This window comes from Pagrus major, chromosome 17 (assembly GCF_040436345.1).
Source record: "Pagrus major chromosome 17, Pma_NU_1.0".
Classification (NCBI taxonomy): domain Eukaryota; kingdom Metazoa; phylum Chordata; class Actinopteri; order Spariformes; family Sparidae; genus Pagrus; species Pagrus major.
The window spans coordinates 27,633,133-27,647,810 of record NC_133231.1 but is presented as its reverse complement, the minus strand read 5'-3'; the positions used below and the strand labels follow the sequence as shown (position 1 = coordinate 27,647,810).

The window sequence follows — 14,678 nt, the reverse complement described above, 5'->3', positions numbered from 1 at the left end:
CCACAGTAATGATCATGAAATCGATTGTATACTGTATTCAAAATAGATTAAAGTATAAATATGTGACAGAAAAAGTATAACAAAATAAATATTACTACTGAGGATTTTACATTATCTCATCACAACGTCCATTAGTAGCTGTTCTGGAGCTTTCAATCTTAATCACAGTCTTCTTCAGTAGATGGAGCTTGGCAAGTCATCATGACAATACAGATGCCCAATTTCCTTATTTTACTTTGAGCACTACTTACGGACCTAAAGTGACTTAATACTTTATCCATAAGCCACTCAATAACAAAGCTTACACAATATTTATTCAAGCATTTTGACAATTTGACCTGTACATAAAAACTGAACTGTATGTTATCGTCTATGCGTGTGCATAAGTTGTATGTGTGTTTACCTATCTTTGTTTAGCCCTGTTGTCCTTGTTTGAGCTGTATGTCTACGTGTACTGTGCTCTATTTGTTTGCTTGAACATACTTGGCCAATAAAGTTTTGTTTGGTTGTGGTGAGATTGTTGATTAACTGATGCTTTTCTAAGGTCCTTTAAAAGATGTCCATTTGACAACTGGGCAAACTCCATCTGCCGAGGACAACTGTGATATGATCGTGAGCCCCAGATTAGCTAATAATGGACTTTGTGGTGAGATTATTGTGTCAACGGCTGCTTCCAAGGTCAATAACAAACTTTAAAGGTGCAATGTGTGAGAATTTTAGTTGAAAACATTCATAACTTATCTAAAATTTTCATTCTAACCAAGCTAACTAGCTAACAGCAGCTATAGTTAGCAGTTAAACTTGAGATTTGCTGCCTGTTGTTTCATCAGGTTTACAATCTTAGATATTGCACATTTAAGTTTAAAAAGGAGATTTATTGCTTATCTGTTTCTGAGGCCCTATCCATCTTATCTATCTTTCTGCCAGCATTGATGTTGTGCTATTCTGTGGGAGTTCCCATGAGAGAATAATGTGTGACTCAATGTTTTTTAGGCAAAGATAAAGAATGCACACGACATAAAACCCACGCCATCTGTGTCTATGAATCATAATATAAAAATAAGCCATGTAAACGTATGTAAAAACACTCCATTCAGCTGTGCTCCAATTTGTCAGTCGGAATTTATTTAAAAGGCAAACACAAGAAAACACTGAAAGGATGAAATTCCAGCCACCCTTGTTTATCGGGACGCTACACGGCTCGCCAATTTGTCAGCTCCACTCCAAAATAGTTCACAAAAGGGCATGCAGGCCTATAAAACCTCCCACACCGGGAAGAGATCCTGGTGAAAGCAGCATACAGTAGCTCCTGTGCCCCCCTCCTCTGCACCTCCTCCTCCCTACTCCATGACTAAGTGATTTAGCCAGCTCTGGTGCAGGCCGCCTCTCACTTACAATGCCTCCCTAGGTTAGTGACAGAGTGGGGAGGGTGGCAGAGAAAGAGAGAAAACCCATTTACAATGCCGCTTACACACGGCCGTCCCCCCACAGACGGCGCCCATCCTCAGATTGATGTGTGGTATGCATAGTTTTTGGGTGCAATTTGGGCACCAGAGTGAGGGGAGAAAGAAAGAGAGGGCAAGTCTGTGTATGTCGGAGGGTGTAGGAAGGAGGGGGTACGGGGCTCAGGCTGTCTGTTCTCTCGCCCTCTCTTTGAGTCAATAGTGTTCCGGCAGCTGAGGTTCTTTATGAGGGGAACAATCTGGAGGGTCTTGTCAGAGTGCCGAGCAGCTGCTGTTTTCTGGCGAGCTTCTTTCATGGACCACAGGCCTGGAGTGGGCTGGTGAATACAGACGCACCCCTCCCACCCTCCTCATCACCCACCACCACCACCCCTACCTTCTCCTATTCCTCATTCTCGCCCCCAAAACGCACTGGAAGCCCTCCCGCACAATGCTAGAAGAAGAGTGGCACAGACGAACATGAAGAGAGCAAGAGAGTGTTGTTATTGTGCGCTACACTCCGCTCCGTCACCCGGGGTACCGTCCTTCACCCCAAAACACGCTTTCATGAGGTATGTGAAGATCCTTTCGTAAGACAAACACAGACGTTAAATAGCGTATTAAAACACAAGCCCAAAAAATATAGCTCAGACATATTGGCACCTGCGATCACATCGTTACAACCTGATGTGTGAGTGGACTTTTTTTTTTTTTTAATAAATCACAATAAAACCACAAGCCTGATTCAGGTTAGATTGGAAGAGGCTGATTACAGCAGAGCCTCTTGTATTTCTCCTGAGTGGGATTTTCATTAGCAGAGCAGTGAGTTTGCATTTGCTCCCTTTCTGTCATTGATTCAGTTAGTGAGATCAGTAACACACACTGCCTCCCTTCTTCATGTAGGGGTCTGTCACAACGTTACATTCACTAGACTATAACTTAACAGTATGTCATTCTATTCAAGCAGCCACTCCAGAGGAGGACACTGCTGGCACCCTTTGTCCCTTGCCCAGTTGTCGGTGCAGCGGGTGCAGCGGTGAACCTGCACTGGTTGGCTCTGTGCTGGTGTTTGGCTTCACTTTCCGACAGGCGTCTCCTGTTTAGCTGCTGTCTGAAGGCACCAGGTTCCCTGTGGTGTCCAGCTGCATGCATTTACACGTGCACGCCGACACTGGGCACTCTGTGTGGTCTCTGTAACGGACAAATTAGATGAATGAAGATGAGAAGAAATGGGTAAACAATAGATAATACAAAAGTTTTTTTTTACATCCTGGCCTCAAGAACACAGAAGGGTAAAGCAGGTCAGTGTAACTTCCATTAATTGAATTTTTTAGTTTCAGCTAAATTTTCAGCAAAAATACAATTATTATCAATATTGTATTTTCACATTTGACTGTTTGTGTACAGTCTTTTTTAAATTACTGTTTCAGGATTAAGAAAATCCAATGATTTGAGGGTACACGGGCCATAACAGTTCACAATTGTCTGTCTGAAAATTATGCAGACTTGTGCAGCATCATGCAAGTCCCACCTGAACCAGCTAAGCATGTGGCCAGCATGGCCTCCGTGTCGACAGTTGTGACACCAGGTGAACCAGTTGTTGAACTGGGCGAGTTTGTTCTCCCTTGTCAAGTCCACCTTCTCATCTGACTTCCCTGTTCCTGCCAGAAAAGATTTATCCATAAGTCAACATGAACAATCACTAAAATTTGACTATCTATCAACATTGGTATGAGTGACAACAAGGCAGTAAGGAAACTGGATTGGCCACCAAACTGCCAGGTGCAGCTGCAACTAAATGTTGATCAAAGTCCAGACATTGTCCCCTGCAAATGCTCAGTTAAGTATTATGGGCACTCAAGTTGCTCCAAGATGCCTGCCTGAACATCTGTCTACATACTCCACACAGGCTGATTTACCTGGACAATTAGAAACAGGTGTGCCCATGTTCATGAGGCAGAGGGCACAACGTGGCAGCGGTTTCCTGCAGCCAGGGCAACTGGTGACTTTTGACTTAGTGGGTGAGCCGCTGACCCCGTACTGGCTGAAGCCGCGGCCCTGGTGAGGCATTGCCGAGCAGCTGTAGGAAATGGACTTCCCGCAGAAGTTGCAGCTCACAAACACCTGTCGCAAAAGAACAAACACAAAGGTCGGTTGATAAGCTGGTGAACATGAAGGTAAAACTGACAAGTGCACGCTCACCAGCTGTCCAATTTTCACTTAAGGGGAGAGGGAGATAAGGATTAGATAAACTATAATCCCGACATGCTTAACTGTGAATATTGGAATGCCAGTGATGCAGTTAGATAGTGCCGAGTTTAGCTTGTATGAAAACAAGCCAAAAATTAAGTATTAGGATTTATAAAAAGAAAAGTGTGTGTACTGTCTGGAATAGATCGCTGACTAGAACACAAGTTTTATGACGAGAATTGGAGAGCAGAGCTGTGAGTGTTATGAGCTTGGCTGACACTCTTCATATTGCTTGGCACAAATACCTGTGAGTAATAAACAGTACAAACGTCCCATTTTTGTTACAAGGGCAGTAATATGTAATACAGTAACAAACAAAACAAAGTTTTACAGTTTTACCAGTAACTTGAATACATTCTATATATATATTTGAATGTATTCAATAAAATGGATTATATATATATATAGTGCTTTTTCATGGTACTCTAAGACACTTTACATAAAACATCAACTGATTTATTGAATGGCATTATCAAATGAAAGTATTTATGGCTGCAATTTATGATTCTTTTCATTAATAATTAATATTTGTATTATTTTTCGATTGATTCTTTACTCTGTAAAATGTCAGGAAATAGTGAATAATGCTCATCATGACAATTTCCCGGAGCCAAAGAAGATGTAACATTTAAGAAGCCTGCAGAATTTTAAAATTTTCTGTTGATAAATGACTCAAATTATTAACTTTGAGTACTTGATGTGAAAATAGCCTTCCAGTGTTGAACTCTGCACATACATCATTCTGCAGAGGGTAACCTCAAACATTCAACTATAGGAACAAGAAAAACTACACATTTTTTGAGTGAAAGGGAAAGAATTGTCCCCTGATGTCGGTTACCTGGGCTAGTGGTTTGGAGCTGGGGTCCAGCTTTCCTCGATGGATATCAAACTCGGCTCGTTTGTGCCAGAATCTCCACGCGTCCAACAGGTTGCGGTAGTTTTCGATCCAGCATTGGACTCGAGGGTCTTTCAGCACATCACCTGGGGAACCCTAGTAAAGGAAACATTGTCTTAAGCCTGGTTTCACATCACTTCAGGTTTACCTGCCACATGGGAAAACAAATAGTTTAAGTGTACTTGAACAAATACCTTCTAGAGGTCTCACCTTCCTACACCCATCCCTCTGGTGAAACAATTCATGTTTGTGTAAACAGTATGAGAGGTATATGAAGTTACTGCAGTGCTCTACTGAGGAGCAGGTAGAACAGGAAAATGATCAAGCAAAGTAAGAATTGAACACAATGTTCCCCAACATGTTAAAAACTTACAGACCTGTTCAACAACTGCTTTAGCCTTTCTTTAAAGAACCAAGTGCATGACAGCAAACAACTCCAATGAGATGAGCTTCATAGATGGCAACTGTGTTAAGAATAAGAGGCTGTGACTTTTTAGAAATGAACGCGCAAGTTTCAACATGTGCCTTGATCTCTACAAGGGTGCGATCAGACCTTTTCTCTTGGTAGCAGTTATACAATTTGTTCATTTAGGTTCCTGCTTAAACCTTCTGATCTGAGGGAAGTTTTGGGGCTGTTCCATGTACTATCATGGGGGGTGGAGACGCAGCCATGTACGTGTTCAATATCATTTGTGCATGCTGTGGTTGTTTGAGTATTATTTTATTTCATTTAAGAATAAAAATGATTTACATGTGTTGTAGGATTGTACCTGAGGCCAGGTGTCATTTTCCATTCATTTGTAAGTGCTAGCAGAGTGACAGCAGCTTAAGATACTGTAAAACTTATTTGGCAATAAAATGACACAAACGTGTCTTCTGTGTTGCTCTACAAGACAAGTTTAATTCATAGTTTATCCACAAATGAAAAGTGGCCTGCTTCATTTCTGGCTGAACTAAAGTATTGTTGTTGTTACTGGTGCTTTAGAAAAAATCATGTTATCTTCATTTTTTCACTTAGATGCCATCTTTTTGTGTTGATGGTCAAATAGGCTTAAGATGTGGAATCCTTTGTTTGTACATAACCTTTATTTAATCAGGTCTTATTGAGATCGTGATCTCTTTGACAAGACAGACCTGAGTTCATTCATATACAGCCGGGCAAAACAACAGGACAAATACATAATCAGACAAAAAAGCACATCGACAGTCTCTACATATATCTGAAGTTTATAATCTTCTTTTTATTCCATTTATAAGGTGTAAAGGAATGAAAGGCAAGTTCATTATGTACCTGAAGGGTAACAAGAGTTAAACAGGCCAGAGATCTGGTCTGGTGAGGAGGGATTATACATTTGTGAAGAGCAGTGGTATACTGACACAGGAGATCTTTTTCCTCTTTCCTATTAATCCATCTACATTGTTTTGGTGTGAGTGTTGGCTCAGAGTTTTTGAGTGGAACTAGACATTTAACTACTACTACAGAGTAGTTATTCATTTAAATTAAGTGGATTATATATTATTTATCTGTGTCATTTATCCTATTGGTTTATTAGATCTCACCATGCACCGAATAACTGAAAGTAGCCTCAGTTTTCATGCTTCTCTTCACGTGGGGACATTTATTTTTATTATTAGATGATTTAGGTCATAGGCTTTTACATGAGCCTTGTATATGTACTGTAATCTACAGAAGATATAGAACAATAAGCCAAACTGCAAAAGTGAAATCTTACATAGCTAAATGTTTTGGTTGAGGGCCTGGACTTGGCTCCAATCATATTTGTTGTAAATGTGTCCCGATTACAAAATAGGATGAATTTGGCATCATTTTTCTGTGTCTGTGTACCTTCAGCATGCAGAAGCTGGCAGTCTGGACATCTCCAGTGCGGTCCACGTAGCTCTCCATGAGGTCCACGCCATCTTTAGTCAGACCCGTCAGCAGGATGCCCTCCAGGTTGCCCGCCTCCTTCATCTCATTGGTTAGTTTGTCGATGTATCGAGGGAGCTGCAGTCAAACACCCCCAGAGAAGTTTATGAAATCAGAGGAGAATGCAACCTGATCATGCACTACAGAAGTTCAACAGGAAATGCTGTAACAAGGTATGACAACGGACATAATCTGCTGTTGAAAGGCTTTGTGTTGTGTTACCTGGGCGTCGCTGAGAAACATACAGGCAAAGGCTACTCGGTCCCGCACAGCAACACTGCTCTCGTACTGAAATACAGACAAAGAAATTTTATCCCCTTTTGTCATTTTATACATAAATATTTTGGGATTACAATCTCGAATAAAGGCGTCAATTTGCAACTTATGCAATTCTTCTGCTCCGTGACACACTTCTGCAGGAACACCTAATCAAGTCTAAGAGCCAAGATGGCAAGAAACAAAGTCAAAGGGACTGACTTAATGCTTTTATCGTGGAGTCATCACTTCTGGCCAGGAAAAGGTCTAAAGAGATAAATAAATGTGACAGCAGCTGGCTGCCAGATTCTGATGCAACTGGGGCAGGAAGAAACAGAAACATACACTCTGTCCTGGGCACGGGTTCATTTTCTGTTAAGTGTTTAACGACCTTACAGCACTGATTACATAAATGTGAAACACATCTTTTCCTGTGCACCTGAAGACACTGGAGTATTAACTACTTCTTCGCCGATTTAAACGTCTATTTTTTTCTTTCACTAACTTTCCTTGTGTTTGCAATAGAGCCATGAAATTCCATGACAGTAAGAGATCCATTACCAGCACGCCATCATAGGCTCCAGGCTCACTGGTGAGAAAGGCAAACATAACGCAAAGGTAGGGGTTCTTCAGCTGCAGCCTCAGAGAGCTGCACATCTCCCTCCACAGGGAGCACTTCTCGTCGGTGTAGCCTGACAGAGCCATGGCAACCACGTTTAGGTTCAGGTCACCTGTGAACGAGAAGAAGTCAGACAAGCTGGTTCAGTTCATATCAGCAAAGTCTTCATTGTGAGTGCAGCGCTGTGGTCGGACAAAAAGAAAGCAGTTTTTTTGATAGAGCTTCAGAGGCAACTATTCAAGGCGGTTTGGCTTTGTGGCTCAATGAACAAGAAGTTCCAAGACACATGAATTACTTTAAAAAAGCTGTTTGTTTTGTGATTTGTTCACATTAAAAACAGCTCCATCACTCTGGTCATGCTGTGGTCTTCGTCAGCATTCAAAACAAAACAAAAGAATTTAAAGCACCCTTGAAGAGTGCCCAAAAATCAGTTTCTTTTTACAGACGGCCTGTTGTTTACTGATGGTTTCGTATTGTTTATTTATTGTTTCTATTATACAACACCTTTCAAGGTCGTAGTGGTGTAAAACTCATTCAGTCACTGACTCAACATGAATTATTTACAGGAGTAGTGTAACATTTTGGCAACTTTACTTCCAGCAAAGCTCCTAACTAACAAACGTTTTATGCACTTTGGTTTTTGTACAGATTAGAGCTGTCAGTCAAGATAAACCGACAGTGAAGCACATGGTGATATTAGAGTATGAAATATTGATATAATATTAGTAATACACAGACAATAATATTGTGTAAATAAACGGGTGACTCTTAAATCATTTGTTTCTTTACGTTCTTTTTTGGTAGTAGGCGGAGGTGGAATAATGCATTTTAACGCCTGTTTCAACCTGCAATAAAATTGAAAAAAGAAGAAGAAGAAGATGAAATAACTATCTAGGTAGATACTACCACAATGTGTGGCTACTACTGCCACACACAGTCACATCAGAGGAGATGACAGACGAGAGCGAGACACTCTACCCGAAGTGTGGCTAAATTTTGGCATAATATCATTGTCGTGAATTCTTTCAGCCGCGATAATCGTATGATCGTGTGAAGATCTGATATGGTGCCAGCCGTAGTACAGATTAAACAAACGGGATAGAAAATGTTTTTAGTGCACTTTGGAGATGTTGATAGGTCAATTAGTTAACCTTTGGACAGAGCCAAGCTTAGCTTAGCGTCTTATGGCTGTATTTTCTTACATTGCAGACTGATAGGAGGCCGATATCCATCCAAAGCGAACAAGCATTTTTCTAAATATCCCACTTTTTCTTCAACATTAAATTTAAATAGTACATTTCGGCAAAATTGACTAAAAAACTTGTAGTGGTTTTCTCTGCCACTAAGGCAGTTTTCAGTTGGCTGCCACAGGCTGAGAACACGTCAAACTAAAATTACCACTACCACAAAAATGTTCAAATATTTATATAAGTGTGTAGATGAGAATCGATGCATTAACTAAGAGCTGCTGTTGAAAAAACACTGCAACTGTCTGTCGAGATGGCTCTGTTGACACTCCTTATCTAATGGATCACCCCATCAGTCATGCTCAGGAAACACTCATTAGAACACACAGCAGAAAAACGTTTGACCTACATTGGTGGAATTTTTTCTTAGTCAAGACGTGTGTAAACAACAGCCTTCCCTCTCCATTTTCATCAAACCTCGGTGTGAAAAGCGCTGCAGCTGATACAAGACAAGTGTTGTGTGAAAAACAAGGTTCTCCTGCTGTTACATTTCTGAAATTCCTTGCTTTTGTCTGAAAACAAAAAGGGGCACTTTATTTTTTATCAGGATAGTACAATAATATCTTTGGCACATTTCTGAGAGGTTTTTTGACCTGAAACAACCTAAAAATGATGACACTGTTTTATCATGCTTTGATACACACTGCAGACATAGGTCCTTGGTCAACACAGCTTTCAAAATACTGCTTACTTCATTTCCTGGTAAAGCAGCATGACATTACAATGCACATTTGTGCAGAGGCAGATGAACTGAACTGAGAAGTGTAAATCATTCATCCAGGAGAGATCCCTTTAAAATTATGTGATTATTTGACATTTTACTGCTTCTGCTTCATTTTTAACCACTACAAAAATTTTTTTAGTAAAAAAAAATTGTAAATATACAAGACCAAGCACATTCGAGCTGCTACATTTAGTAAAGCAATCAGTTTATTGATAGGAAGAAAATTAAATCAAATTAAAATGTAACTTTTTTGATGAGAAAAGGTTGTTTTTTTAAGCAAAAATGTTGTTGATTTTCTTGGTCTAACACTAAAGATAATTTAATAACTTGGGGTTTTGGACTGTCTCTCAGGTATTTGATGATGTTATCCTGGGCTCTAGGATATAGTGATGGGATTTTTTTAATTGTTTCCTGATGTTTTATAAACCAAATGATTACCTAATTAATCAAGAAAATGAAATGAAAATCGTCACTCGTTGCAGCCCTCATGCACATAACTTTATATAGATATATGTCAGTCTCAAAGAACGTTAGAGTTTCACATTTTCAAGCAGCACATGTGCAATAATGTGTTGGTTCTGAATCGTTCCTCCTTCCAGTCAACACCTGGCTTCAAAGACACACCTGCTTCCTCCCCCTTCACTCTCAGGTGATGCAGCACTCACCCTTCTCAACCGTGGCTCCTTTGTTGAGGATCTGGATGGCCCGGCGGATGTCCAGGTTGAACAGAGCCACGGCGGCCGCCCGCTCCCACTCGCGCTCCTGCTCCAGTGTTCGAAGGAATATCTCCACGTCGATGTCAGTACCCCGGCTGATCCAGCCGCAGAGTCGCAGGGCGAGGCAACGCTCCTCGCTGAGGTACCGCGGTAGATCCGTCTGCCGGTCTGAACCGCTCCAGCACCTGCGGCTCTCTGTTGTGCCTGAGAGACCAGGAGGACAAACGCACACCATTCTATAAATCGATAACACACAACTTAATAAAGTTTAGAAATATTATTTAACCAAGTTCTGATCATCATTAAATGAGTGTCAGTGACTTACCCGAGCTGGTCTTCACAATGTTCTTGATACCAGAGTAGACGACAGACTGCTTGTTCCCCTGCAGCTTCAGCTCCATATCTTCTGCACACTGCTTCATATGTGATACTCTATAGGAAGTTTAGCTGATATTGCAGTTCAAACATAACAATGATAGCACAGAACAGAGGAGATTTAAGTGCACAAGAACCACAGTTACCACAGAACTTTATCACAATGCTCAAATATAAACTGGACCACAGTGGGATAAGATACGAGCTGACAATTTTACAATTTATGATAAAAAATTAATACTGACTATAGGAGACACACTGATACATTTCCAGTCTAGGAGGTTTACTGTAGGTTCCTAAATTACTTAAAATCAGACCATATCTGTATCGTTTTTGTATCTCTATAAAACAAAGATAAGAGTTAATCATCACTGTAGATAACACCAGTCCTCAGCAGAGATAGTCATCAGGAGTTCCATCAAAATTATTTAGAAGACGCTACACGCACAGAAAAATACTTCACAGTGACTTTAATCTATTCATGACGTTTAAGTTACCTATATTCAGTTATTGAATGTAACTAAGTACATTTACTCAAGTGCTGTATTAAAGTTTTTGAGGTACTTGTGATTTACTTGAGTATTTCCATTTTCTGCGACTTTCTATTTCCACTGCACTACGCTTTGGAGGCAAATGTTTTCATTCTTACAACAATGGATTTATATAATAACTTTAGTTACACGTTACTTTGCAGATTGCACGCTACATCAGAAGAGAGACAAAACTACGGATAAGAAAGAGTCATAAAGCACAACTACTACATGAAGCATCTTTGCAGAATTTTTTGATTAGCAGCTGAGTCAACAGATTTGTTGATCAAAACCCAGGTGCACCGAATCACAGCAGATTCACGATGATTGTTATACCAAGATAAACAGTGTCCCACTGAGCAGGCATTTCCACCACTTCATAGTCAAAAAGGATATAGAACAGATCGTACCACAAAGACTTGAGCTGGGGATCGTTCCCTCCAGCCAACTGGTGGTTCCTCCACACCTGGACGGTATCGTGCCCGTACCTGGACTGCGCCCTCTGCCTCATCTTAGTGGCGATGTCTTTCTCAATCACGCTCTCAACTCCTTCAGCCCCATCCTCCACACAGTCATACAAGTGCCTGCCACACGCCCACATGAGAGAGGTAGTAGAGCTCCAGGCCAGTGAGATGCGTTCAAACACGGTGAAGTCAGTCATGACCCGGTTGGCTGCTGACACCACCACCATGCGGTTCTGAGAGGACGGGTGCCAGGCGAAGCTGCCAATCTGGCTCTCACAGGGCTGCACGCTTCGCTCGATGATGGTGGGCTCCGTCTCATCGCCGATGGGTGTAGGAGTGTGTTGCATGTCGTACAGGCGGATGATGTTGCTGTCACGTGTCAGTGTGGCCAGCAGGCCGGTACGAGTTGGACACCAAGCCACCTAAAATGAGAAAGGAGAACATCATGTTACTAACAACCTGTAAATTCTACTATATTTAATACTTTACCAGCAAGTTGTGTTATAGGAATCCACAAAACACTCATTTTTATCCCAATTTAACTGGACAGAAATTAAACATTAAGCTTATCTCCTTAAAACAAACTGAGTCAGACCTTAGTGAGTGGCTTAGGCTGCTCAGTGAGCGTAAGCACAGGCTTCTCAAACTTCCTCAGATCCCAGATGGCCACCTGGCCCTCAAAGAAAGAGGCAACGCGGTCATGGAAGTGTGGGTCGACCGTCACCCCCTGGATGGCCTTGGTGTTGACAAACGTTTTCTGGCTTGTGTTTCTCAGGTCAAATATTGCGAGGTTCCTGTGCATGCCAGCCAACAGCAGCTTTGGGTCACGAAGCAGCCAGCAGAGAGACAGGCAAGCATCGTTCTGGCCTAGCTCATACAACGGTTTGGTCACTACCGTGCTCGAGTCCAAATCTACAGATGAGAGACGAATCTTATCTGCGGATACACTGGTCTCTGGAGAAAACTTACTGCTAATGTCCCATATGAGGACAGAGAAGTCCGCCCTGTGCTTGTCCAACCCAGCAGCCAGCAAGTTGCTGTCCACCGGGTTCCAGGCTAAAGTGTTGCATTGACGGGCGTGCTTGGGAACAAACTCTTTCCCCACCAGCTCTTTACATGTAGAGTTGTGGCTCTGACCCAGGCTGGTGAGCACTACTCTGCCATTAGCTTGGCCCACAGCGAGCAGACACTCAGGCTCATGCTTTGGGTACCAAGCCACACATTTCATATACGGGGTGTCAGAGTTAATGGCTAGTAAAGTAGCAGCAGTTTCTTCAGACAGCGGGAGAGTGCCAGCCTTGGTTTCTGCGCTGCCCACAGGTCCAATACGGTACAGTCCAAGTTCAGAGTCACAGATGACATAACGGTCCGGGTGGTGGGGAGACCACAGGATGTCCGGCTTGGAGCCACTCATGATTCAAAAGCAGCTAGAAGGATCTCAAAGAAATCGGCCTTCTGTAACCTGGAAATTGGATAAATAACACAGAAATTAGTCCATTGAGAAACACTTCTGACACCACAGACCTGAAGCTACTGAAATAAATGCAGGTTGGCCAATAAACAGCATGACAAATCTCAGAAGTAGTTATGGTAACATTAAAGGTGCACTATGTAGTTTTAGGGAAGACATTTAAGAGAAAGATCTTCACTGACTTAACTAAACACACTCTTTGTTTATATGTGGCGGACCCTGCCACCTTTCTAGCTTCAAACAGTGTTCTGGGGGCCTTATTTTCCTCTGAGAACAGCTTGTTTATTTAGTTATGGAAAAAATTAATATTTCTGAGTTTGGATTATTACGTCATTAATATTTTAAATATTAAAACTCTGAATTTGAATTTTTAAAGTGCCCCTTTAAGGTGTAAATTAGCTAAAGTGTTAATGCAAATCTGAACGTTACTGCCTTGTCTGAAAAGTTAGCAACCTGATGCTAACTGTGGCTAGCTCGCAACGTATTTGTTTGAAACAAGAGACCCGCGTTGAATAAAAGATGCGGTTAATTTGCGACGTGCCAAAGTGACACGGCAGGAAAAAACTACAGTCCCAAGTTTGTTGACATGCTAACTTGACTAAGCTAATGCTAACGAGTGAAGGACGAGCTGAAACACAAACCGTTTAGCTAGCGCTGTTTTAGCTAGCTGTCGAAAACACTTGCTAACAATTAACGAGATTAACGATGTTGTGTTACTTACAAAACACGCGCGGTGTTTAAACGAGCAGCTGAATTTCGACTTGACATACACATGTCGGGAAGGGACGCTTGAAGCCCCGACTGAATGTTGTGTGTTACACCAAAACACGTCCGGGGTGTTCAGAGGTGTCAGCTGCTAAAAAGTTCCGGTTAACTTTTAATTTAACACACGCAGTTTACCACCAGAGGGTGCTGTTACCAAAGTGTATGAAAATACTCCCTGATAATGACACACACATCATCAGATTATTATAGTCGAGTACAATATGGTACATTATTTGAAAATATGTTTTTTTTTTCTTTCTTTCTGGGAAGTAATCCAGTGCGCACGGATCATCGGATTGACTGCACTTTACAAGTAGGCTGCTTTAAATAAGGTTAAAAACTGTGCAGTACATGGGAATCACAATAACTTACAACTCATCTGGTTTTAACATTAGTGGGCGACAGTGGAAAAGTAAAACAATCTCATTTGGGACTCTTACACACACAGCATCCAAATAATCTCCATGGTCAACAGCCCAAAACACGAAGCAGTGAGGCAAAAGTGAAAACAACAAAAGACTGCCCCTGACTTACTCTAGGGTATTTGATTTGAATAATAAGCAATATTATATATTTTTCATCTCTGTGGTGCTCAGTTTTAACTATTGTAGTCTATCCACACTATATAACATTCCTGCAAAAACATATTGTGCCAATGAACAGGAGGGTCAGGAGAAGAGAGTCCTTTCGGTCAGACATCAAGCTCTGAAGTGGACCAGGGCTGCAATGTTGGATTGGCCCCAGAGCCCCCGGCTACACACACAGCAGCACATCAGCTCATCTCATGGTCCTCAGTCTGTCTCAGCCCGGTTCACAGGACCAGATTCAGCGACGAAATGCCCCCCAAAGAGCCACAGCTGACTGGACTACAAGCTCTGACAGCAGCTAAATGAGATCATAGGTAAAAGATTTTTGAATAACTTTTAATTTGCATGCCCGGCACAGTATGCAGTTGTTATTTATTTGAATGGCAAAGTTTATACTACAGCTTAGACAAG

At 41.6% G+C, this 14,678-nt stretch overlaps 1 protein-coding gene across 2 annotated transcripts; it reads right to left on the bottom strand.

The window, feature by feature from the left end:
• Positions 1-1,103: 1,103 nt before the first annotated feature.
• mios (missing oocyte, meiosis regulator, homolog (Drosophila)) lies at positions 1,104-13,747 on the bottom strand. 2 transcript variants are annotated; one of them, XM_073484808.1, is made up of 12 exons: positions 13,637-13,747; positions 12,040-12,906; positions 11,377-11,866; positions 10,401-10,499; positions 10,025-10,279; positions 7,331-7,500; positions 6,737-6,802; positions 6,434-6,592; positions 4,531-4,683; positions 3,362-3,566; positions 2,974-3,103; positions 1,104-2,633 (listed from the first exon to the last, which is right to left on the bottom strand). In XM_073484808.1, the coding sequence occupies exons 2-12, from the start codon at positions 12,856-12,858 to the stop codon at positions 2,543-2,545; spliced, it is 2,637 nt and encodes an 878-aa protein (XP_073340909.1). In that variant the 5' UTR covers positions 12,859-12,906; positions 13,637-13,747; the 3' UTR covers positions 1,104-2,542. The 2 variants fall into 2 exon arrangements, with proteins under 2 accessions (XP_073340909.1, XP_073340910.1); XM_073484809.1 differs by having other exon boundaries at positions 2,445-2,633; positions 2,974-3,097; positions 13,637-13,722.
• Between the last annotated feature and the right edge of the window lie 931 nt (positions 13,748-14,678).